Source organism: Primulina tabacum, chromosome 13, assembly GCF_025594145.1.
Source record: "Primulina tabacum isolate GXHZ01 chromosome 13, ASM2559414v2, whole genome shotgun sequence".
Lineage (NCBI taxonomy): Eukaryota > Viridiplantae > Streptophyta > Magnoliopsida > Lamiales > Gesneriaceae > Primulina > Primulina tabacum.
This window is the reverse complement of record NC_134562.1, coordinates 26,111,203-26,121,534: the sequence shown is the minus strand read 5'-3', so window position 1 is coordinate 26,121,534 and position 10,332 is coordinate 26,111,203. Positions and strand designations below refer to the sequence as shown.

General features: G+C 33.3%; 1 protein-coding gene across 2 annotated transcripts; it reads right to left on the bottom strand.

Annotated features, from left to right (window-relative positions):
- Positions 1 to 3,528: 3,528 nt before the first annotated feature.
- On the bottom strand, positions 3,529 to 9,162 carry LOC142523016 (replication factor C subunit 2). Of its 2 annotated transcripts, XM_075626653.1 has the most exons (12): positions 9,007 to 9,162; positions 8,825 to 8,903; positions 8,640 to 8,719; positions 7,942 to 8,061; positions 7,789 to 7,858; positions 7,635 to 7,708; positions 5,162 to 5,282; positions 4,995 to 5,057; positions 4,585 to 4,644; positions 4,182 to 4,307; positions 4,021 to 4,104; positions 3,529 to 3,851 (listed from the first exon to the last, which is right to left on the bottom strand). In XM_075626653.1, exons 1-12 carry the CDS (start codon positions 9,048 to 9,050, stop codon positions 3,747 to 3,749), a joined length of 1,026 nt encoding a protein of 341 aa, XP_075482768.1. In that variant the 5' UTR covers positions 9,051 to 9,162; the 3' UTR covers positions 3,529 to 3,746. The 2 variants fall into 2 exon arrangements, with proteins under 2 accessions (XP_075482768.1, XP_075482769.1); XM_075626654.1 differs by lacking the exon at positions 4,585 to 4,644.
- Positions 9,163 to 10,332: the final 1,170 nt, after the last annotated feature.

Genomic DNA, 10,332 nt, shown 5'->3' with positions numbered 1-10,332 from the left:
TCGGGTCACATGTGCTTTTCATGCGACATTACATGTGAGCACATACGAGAGAATATGTGGTCTTTTATCAGTCTAGATCATAAAAATCAGTCTCGATTGAATATAAAATTTATTGGAAACAATAACTACTTCATCTTAGATTCCGTTTGTTTCCAATAAACTATTATTATAGATTTGATTGGATAAAAAAAGTGGAATATAATAGATTATCACATTTGAAAGGGGGATTTGTTTTTAAATCTCTAGCTCCTTGTTGGTGCATCTTATTCTTGCACTCGGAAGTTTAAAACTTTTTGTTACTGGTCGTCATGTGTTTAAAAACATTCATAAGGTGTTTAGAGCCATATTTTTGCGTTTATTACATTGGACTCCAAACTATTCCGGTTTGAGCCAGATATAGTCTTTCTTGTAATTCCCCACGAACGTCCTTCCTTTGATCATCTAATTAGGTCCACGATCAGAGATGTTTTCCTTGTTTGGTTTGCACTAGAAAATCCAAACAATTTATGCGTTGAAACTGTAGCCTCCGAATTTCCAAAATCCGGAGATGGTGCAACGTTGTCGGCGCGGCGGTGGAAGGACACAAGGTGGCCGAAAATTTTTTCACAAGAAACTCGTGGTCGCTGAGACTTTGAAGGAGAAAATTGGAGAGGATTTTTGAATAAATCTTATTTATTCTTAATCCATAATTAGCCAAATAATTATTGATCTTAATCAATAATTTAAGCAAATCCAATTTGCTTAATTTGGGCAAAATTTTCTTCCCAAATTTCGGTGATGGCCGTGAGTTTGCTTGAGGGATTGGAGAGAATTTATCTTTTTTTTTTTGTGTGTGCAAAATTAGGTTAATAATTATGAGTCCTAGTGGTGTATATATAGAGTGAGACTCCTAATCTAATTAGGAATTTCTCTCCACAAGGACTCTAATAATTTCATTATATTTAAATTTTCATATAATTAATATATACTGTATTTATTAACCTTTAATAATACATGATATAATAATATCATATACACATATTTTATTACATGAATATGTATATTAAATTAAATAACCATTATTTAATTTATAAACTAACTCTATGATTAATTTAATTCTAGACTCCTCTAAAATATTTATGGGAATTTGTGCATGTTAGTAGTCACTACTACTAGCACAATCATTTAAGTAGTAAATTACAAATTTACAAAAAAAAAAAAAGATTCCGAACTCATTATAATCCCGATCGACGATCCGAAAGCGTCAATGTACCAATGATACAAATCTTGTTTGGGCAGCTGCTAGTTTTAGTGAACTCCTTCACAAAACAGGCAGTTTCACTCTCCTTCCTTATTTAGCAATCATGTTAACTTCCATCTCTTCCATCCTATAGAATCAGTTCATAACTCCTTTATAAGCTTCATGTTTGATCTCCATCAAACTATAGTCGTCAAATTCCAATTCCTTGAAATTTGACTATCTCAACGGGAACATATAATCTAATACTTGTGTGACCCTCAATGGTTCAGGGATACAGCTAACCGTGAGTTCACATCTCCATGTGACTCAAAATAATATTTATTCTTATTCGGGTTTACCCTAGTCAACCCCATTCTTTTCATCAACTCTTTGATCAAGAATATCAGAACTCATTTCTGATTACATCCATCGGATCATGGTAAGAACGTCTAGTAGCATGACCCCATGATCCCCTAGGTATCACTGATAGTGCCTGCAAGAACCTTTAATCATGGTTAGCGTACAGTACAGTCCCTTCAACATATATATCCCGATCGAATCTGCAACTATTGGTATATCGAGAGTTGCAAATGAATTCGATAACGATGTGATTTATCTTTGAGTACTAATAGTAGCATGGTATGTGCAACTAGGAAAACACCTTTCTCTAAAGCACACTTCTTGCTCTGGCCAGAGACTCCTTGCACTATTAACTCATCAGATCACATATGATATCTTCACCCGTAGGCAAACAGTGAATCCCCGACCACAATGCATTTGCTCATACGTATTTCGAAACTACACCCAACCTCGTCACCTGATGACCATCAATGGAGTCGGTAAACGGATCAAAGTGCATGCTAGTACGTATAGCCCCTACATTGTCCCGGGTCAAAGGATTAATGTGATGTACAACCATAACTGTGGACTATTCCACTCGATAAGTGAGAACCACTTGGATAGTCCGAGGAAGGGTTGTTCAGTGCATCATCATATGATCATCCATCCGTGTGAATGAACATCTCCATGCCCTTGCCAATTAAACATGGCGTTTATAGCACAGATGCTATTCTCGAGCTCGAGCGACCTTTATCCCTGTTTTAGGCGGCTGATTTGACTAGGAACCTGTTTAGAATATAGGTACACTTCTTAATGAGTTTCATGATATTACGTTGTGACGCAGACCTCATGGTACCTTTTGTATATTCAAAGACTTTATCTATGCAGCTTGCAGGAGTATACAGATAAAATATAATGTCATAATCGTATAAAATCGTAAAATATTATTAAAATAAAGATTGTTTTACATTAGAGTCAATAAAATCGGAGTCACAAGTTGGCTTGCCGGACATCTACTTTAACACTCCCCCTAAGAACGGGACGTGCGAGTGGTACCGCACAAGAACATAGTTGAGCATTTAGACCAAGACGGTGACTTTGACCCGTCTATTGGAAAATATTTTTTGAATTGAGTAAAAGTATTTATCAGTGTAATTGTATTTGTTTTCAATCTAAATTTTTTGGCAGTATTTAATTTACACAAAAATATTTCAGCATTCTTGATGTTCATATGTGTTTTCTGATGAAATTCGACAAAATATATTGAAAATTAGAAACTAATATATAATATTTACGTATTTATTGTTTTAGATATGAATTAAAACATAAAATTTTGATTATAAAATTAAAACAATTATATTATATTAAAACTTGCTCCACTTGCTTGTGTAGTCAAATATCATCAATATCAGATCAGAAAAAATTAATACTGAAATATCATATATTAATAATATATTTTTATAAATTTTCATCTGAAAAAAGATTTGCATAATTAATATCAACACTTTTTATACATATTTGAGTATTCATAAATCATATATTAATATCAAATTATAAATATTTTGTACTTAGTATTATATATTAATATAATATTTTTAATATTTTATATCGATTTTTATATGAGAAATAAACGTTTTATTAATATTAATCTTTTTTACATATGTTCGAGTACTCAAAAATCATATATTAATGCTAGATTTGAAATATTTTATACTCAAATATCATATACCGAACTAAAAAACATATTTTGTGTGAATCAAGAACTGCATAAAATTATTTTGTCTGACAAATCTGATCACTAAAACAACTATGTCGATGATTTTATTGATCATTTACTCATTTTGAAATTAATAAATTGCAATTATGGCTTAGAAGTTGCTCTTGCATTTTGGATTTATTTCCCCACATATATTTCTACAGTCAGCGGAAGCCCGATGCTTGTTATATAGTTTCGGGAAATAAATCCAAAATGAATTCTAACCGTGAGATAGACTACCCCATGGATTCAAAAGCGAATTCGAAAGGATTCATTTTACAAGATAGATAAGATAACCCCATGGAATTGACACAACATGCCTCTAAGCACACGCAATATTCATTCTATATCTAAAACAAGAAGCCATTCATGGATCTTACTGCACGAATTTAAGATCTTAAACCTTAGGAAGCATGTTTGGAGTCGGCATTCTCAATTCCCAAAGGAAAATTGTTGGGGCATATTATGAATTGCACGCATAATATTACTAGCCACATCCAGCAATTGTAAATACTCCTCCGCTCCATCTGCAAGACACTGCAAAATGCAGAAGCAAAACATATAACTTCTCTGTCGCCAATTAAAATTCATTCTCAAATTAAAGCAACCGTATGTGGAAAAGATGCAATGATTTACGCGGATACTATAAGGTGGTATGGCTAATACAGACACGAGTCTTTGGCGTAAACAAAAGATTGTATGTCACCTTATCTGCCACCGCAAATTTTTTGCAAATTCTTGCTTTCTGTTCATCTGATATATCATCTGCCTCGACAATTACATCATACAACTGAAACATGAAACATGTCAGCATTTAGCATTAACAACTTAGATACATACAATTGAATCATTAAATAGCAATCTGACCTGAGAAAGCATTTGAGAAACTGGATATCCTTCAGCAATCACATTCTTGACTTCTATGTCAGCCAAGTCAAAGTTACCACTTTTGCAGGCAGAAAACAGGGCCCGAACAACCTCTGCAGGGATGACCTGATCAAAGACATGCAGCTTGAGACAGTGTTCCAAATTGAACATCTTAGCGAGAAAAGTCATCCAATAAGCTGAAAATTAATTGAGATTAAGGTGTAACATCTTAAAATCAAAATTTTCAGGAAACTCTTACAAAAGAGGGTGACAAACTTGATCTTTATATACTAGGGAAAGAGGAAAATAATATATGAGTGTAGGTTTGCAAAAGCACTTCTGAGTTAAGATATGCCGAAATGTTTCAGTTATAGTTCCGAAATTCTGGAGTAAATCAACTTACACCAGACACACTAATCAAGTCTTTGGATGAAATTGAAGATCCAAACAAGCGAGCAGCACCCTGAGAATAATGAGAAAACGAAGAAAAAAAGATTGTGATGCACACATATGTAACAGGCATGTACACATTCATTGTAGTATGACTTTTTGCTGATTGTTTTGCTTTATAAATTTCATGTTCAAGAACCACTTTTCTATCTCACCGCTTATGTCTTTTCAACGATCAGGTTTAGCATCATGCATGAATGATATAATTGCATGAATATGGGAACTGATAGGTATACTTGGCTAATTATTAGATGCAATAGCCAGCCAAAGTATGCATCAATTGTCTGTATGTGAATAAAGCATCTCTTACACTTTTTACCAGAAAGCTACGTAAATATATTGAAAATCAGAGTTGGATCTTACTTGAAGGTATGTTATGGCACGACGAAGATCACCTTGAGAAATGGAACTTAGGGTCGAAAGAGCCTATAGCACACAGCAGTGCAGAGTAACAAACACTAAACAAAACTGCAAGTAGGAGCAAATAATAAATTAAACAAGCTTCGGATATTAAGCATATGACACCATACCTCTGAATCCAAATCAAGACCCTCTTCTTTGCAAATATATATCACACGACTGCTCATTATTTCTTCAGTCAGTGGCTTAAATCGGAACTTTGCACATCTAGAGACAAGCGGCTCTATAATTCTACATCAAATTAAGTTATTGTAAAAGTCAATTCTCATGAATTTATTAGGCTAAAAACAGAAAAGAACCCGAACTCTGGAAAATCATGCGGAAATATTAGGTTGTAAGTCACTCAAATAATAAAATATATATAAAAAACAACTCCATATGTTACCAGCGGGGAAACATAATGGAGGCCAGACAAGGCTGCTTACAGGCCCAGGTCCTAAATATCCAACTTTGTATTATAAGATCCGTATAGCTCATCATGCCCAACAGTATTTTATTGAAAAAGAAAAACAAGGAAAAGCGAGAGTTGATCCAACAGGAAGAGAGAAGAGGCAAGTGGATGTTTATTTAAATTTACATATTTTTTAAAGACAGTAAACATAAAATAAAAATATTTATTGGCTGGTCTAAGCTTTAAAACATCTTCCACTTTTTATTTCAATGGCACAATAGAAAAACAAGAAGACGGTCCGGAAATACCTAATCAATTTAGGTATAAAAACTTAGCAACCTACCATGAATTATTTATTTAAATTTATTTTGCTACAGAAATGATTAATTTGTTATTACTATCTAATGTTCATAGAAACATTTGTTATCATGCATTGTGCCTGTTGTTTAAAAGTATTTATTTTTCCATAGTTTTAGTTGGTTACAGGTTTCAACAAACTAGATTCAATTGTATTTCCACATTTTCTGTGGTGCTAATTTTTTTGCATCTCGATCCTATATCATTAAAAGAAGACACCAACAAATCAAATTTAGCTGTTAATTGCTGTCTCCACGTTCAGAATACTGTTTCTGCCCCTGTATGTTACAGTTTAAAGTGAATCTCGGATAGTGATAATGATGGACTCCGTTTCACAATTACAAGAAACTATAAGAAGTTTTAAGAGAGAATTTCCAAATCCACAAATTCAGAAAAATGGACAGTTTCCACATGTAGGCATGCATTGTACTTGACACCTGTTTATCCATTCAACAAATGTTACCAAAACATGGATTTTCTATACTGTAAATTGAATTCTTCTAGATCATCGTCATCATAGCACATTCCCGTTAGTTGCAGGGCCAACTATATGGATATTAGTTATATCCAAACTAAGAGATTTTTTCCCATATCTCTTATACCGAAGTCTAAGATATTCTCTTTAACCACTTTATCTAAGTTTTTTTTAACGTAACCCTCCTTTTACTCCTTCCATTAACCTATCAATCTAAGATATGTCGGATAGAGGCCGTGTTTAGTCTCCTCTTCACGTGACCAAACCATATTAGTCGTCTCTCCCTAATCTTATTCTCTATGAGGGCTCCAACTAAACAACTTGTAATTCTTTTATTTCTGATTTTATCTTTGCGCGTTTTGTCACACATCCATCTTAACATACGAATCTCTGTTACAACAATCTTATGCATATGTTCTTATAGTGACCCAACACACCGAGCCATAAAGCAGAACTGGTCGAACAATAGTCTTATAACATTTTTGTTTCAATCTCGCATGCATCTTTTTATCGCATAAGCCTCCTGATGTCATCCTCATTTTCATCCACTCTGCTTTAATCATAAGGTTTATATCATCTCTAATGTCCTAGGTTTTTGGATAATATATCCTTAATAGCGAAAAGCTTCACATTCTGGGACTTCTCGGCCTTCAATCTCAATTGGGCTACCAATTCGTCTAGATTCAGAACCAAAGTTACAACCTAAATATTTGGTTTTTGAGTTATTAATTCTAAAACCTTTACTTTCAACAGCTTCACGCCATCTATCTAATTTTTTATTTACACCTTTTTTAGTTTCGCCTGTCAGGATAATATCATATACAAACATACACTAAGTTACCTCATCCTGAATATGTCTCGTCAACTCATTCATAATCAAAGCAAAGAGGTAAGGACTTAAAGCCAATCCTTGATGAAGTCTTACTGCCACAAAAATTCAAATGACTTGCCTCCAACAAACCTAACACTAGTTACGGCACCTTCATACATGTATTTAATGATCTCGATGTAACATCGAGACACGTGCTTCCTTCTATGTACCCATTAAATTAATTCTCTAGGCAGTCTATCATAGGCTTTCTCTAATTAGATAAATACCATATGCAGGATCTTCTGTTCTCTATATTTCTCAATCATATGTCTAATAACAAAAAATGGCTTCCACTGTGGACCTACCAGGCATAAAACCAAATTAGTTCTCTGATATAATAGTGATTCTCCTAAGTCTCCTCTCTATCACTAGTTCCCATTGCAAACCACCTACCACTTCACTATCATTTAATTAAACTAGATGACAACAAGTTCGCATTTTTATATAAGCACCAAAGATTATGGGGAAAACAAAGAACGTCCAACCGACCTGCTGATATAATTGCAAATGAAGAAGAATCTTGTAACTTTTGAGTATGTCTCCATTGTCCGTCGCAAGGCATTCTACGGAGTGAGAAGTTGCACTTAAAAATTGTTTTATAACATTTCAAATTTAACAAGATAACAAGGGTTCGACTGCCTGCCTGAGCATCTTCTGTCATCGAATCCGCCTCATCAAGAATAATGATCTTATACGGTGGGCAAGGATAGCCACTACAATGAGGAATAAAGTTATCCAAATGAACACAGGAGCACAGGCAGTAAAATAAGCAATATTCTAAATATCAAAGAAGTACCCTTGGCGAGCATAACCAACAGCTACAGCAGCAAAGTTTTTAATTTTTGTGCGAACAACATTAATCCCTCGATCGTCACTAGCATTCAGCTCCAGCACTCTGGACTTGTATAGTTCAGGTCTGTCAGAAAAGACGGTTCAATTCCAAAAAAAATTAACTTCTTAGTCGATCCCATTGTGGAATGCACATTTACAAGTGTCTGTCTCCAAACCAAAATCATAGTTTGATATTATCAAGACATCTTCCTCGCTAATTAGCAGTTCTCCTTAAAAAGCGCAGGATGCGCATCATAAGCACTTAACTTTCGCAAGCACTTAAGAACAAATTATTCACAAAGAACCTAGACATTTGAAGATGTGTTGAGCTTTATCAATGTTCCTAAATGTTCCTACAAGAATTCACATTTCTTAGAATCTAATTCACGTAAATTATTAGAAAGTTGTTATTCATCGCCACCACAAGAAGCATTATTCACTTCAAGAAGAGGAGTATTTATTTCACTGATCACAATATCGAAAGTCCCATAACAAGATTTTCAAATTCCTTAAAAACAACTCATCAACACCAGCAAAGCTCATTACCAAAACCACGTTGACACACAAAAAAAAAAAAAAAAAACCCCCAACGTAATCAAAAAATAAACTATGTTCCCTGAATAAAATAAGTATAAACATAAGATACTAAACGAGTAAAATTACCCGAAAAGCTGATGGGCAATTGCAAGGGCAGTAGTTGTTTTCCCCGTACCAGGAGGCCCATAAAAGAGCATGTGTGGACACTACATAATCATCACAAAAACCCTAAAATCACACACTCCTACAAGAATAGGCCATTCGAAATACAAAATACGCCAATTAGTTAAAGGACCTTCAAGAAACATTACATTAGCCGTCTCGAGAGTGTGGGTGAGTACTCGAACGACCTCGTCTTGGTGAGCTACGTCCTTCACTTGCCTTGGCCGACTGTCGATACACACACACTAAAAATATAAGTAATTACGAGGAATTGAAGGCAAATTGTTTGAAGTATGAGAGAATTTCGAGAAATAATAGTAAAGATCATCACTATTTCTCGACCCATGGCTGCGAGCTCTGCAACAGTGGCGCCATTGAAAGGAGTTTTCCTTGGAAACAGCTGGGCGCTCTTCCCGCTATCTACACTGTATAAACGTTGGGTTTAATATAGAAAAAAATGGACCTAAATTTTTTCATCTCATTTTGAATGCCATGAATTTTGCCCTTAAATGATGAATACCATAAATTTGAAATTTGATGATATTATAATACAATATAAATTATATAATGATTTTTTTAGCTCTTTATCAATTGACAAAAACTTATGTGAGACGGTCTCACGGGTCGTATTTTGTGAGACAGATCTCTCATTTGGCTCATACATGAAAAAATATTATTTTTTATGTTGAAAGTATTACTTTTTATTGTGAATATCGATCGGTAGGGTTGACTCGTCTCACAAATAAAGATTGGTGAGACCGTCTCACTAGAGACCTACTCTTATCAATTTATACGTTGAATTTTGGATATTATACATAAATGTTTACGCAATACATCCATATGAAAATTTAGGAAATTGAGTGATTATTGAAATTAAACACTTAATACAAAAAAAAAAAAAAAATTAATAAAGTATTCACCGTCACTTTGAATAAAAGTTTTGATCCCCTCACTTTCAGCTATCGGAGTCAATTGTTCTAAAATTTTTGTAACATGCTCACTTCTAAACAAAAATCTAAATAAATGTTTTCTTGCTTGATTCACTCGACTTGTAGAACTTCCAGAATAAAAATTATAAATTGTGAAAATTTTCTTCTATTACATAAAATTAATATTGAAAATGCATAATATTTGATTTTTGTAATACCCTTTTTATATCAACATTATTGGAAAATCTTATTTTTTTCGGTTAACATAAGAAAACCAATAAGTAAAAAAAAATCAAGTGCATGTCATTATTTTTTTGTTTTATGGAAATAACCAATTATCTACGTCTTAATAAGATTCAAATTTATTAAAATTAATGTTAGATATTGGTATTTATATATAAAATAAAATATATTTGTGAAACACAAATAAAATAGCATTTAATTAAAATATACTATATGCATCAGACGTTCAACAACAATTCTTCTCGTTGATATTTTCCAATAACATCCACTTATACAATAAAGAATATCTTTTGTTTTGTCGGCATTGAAGTGCATCAAAAGGTTTAAGTATTGAGCTACTTCAAAAATAAAGTATATAAGTTGTATGAATATTTGAATAAAATTTTGTTATTATAATATAAACAAAATATCTCAAAATTATTTTTTTCTCATCAATTCGCTAGAATTATGTCTTTGTACACAACGGTTTTTGTATACACAGTATA

Coding starts and splice junctions, on each gene's coding strand:
- LOC142523016 (XM_075626653.1), bottom strand. CDS start 9,050: ATGGCGCCACTGTTGCAGAGCTCGCAGCCATGGGTCGAGAAATA. Junction 7,709..7,788: donor CGATGACAGAAGATGCTCAG/GCAGGCAGTCGA, acceptor CTCACTCCGTAG/AATGCCTTGCGACGGACAAT. Junction 4,308..4,584: donor ACTTGATTAGTGTGTCTGGT/GTAAGTTGATTT, acceptor GTCTTTGATCAG/GTCATCCCTGCAGAGGTTGT.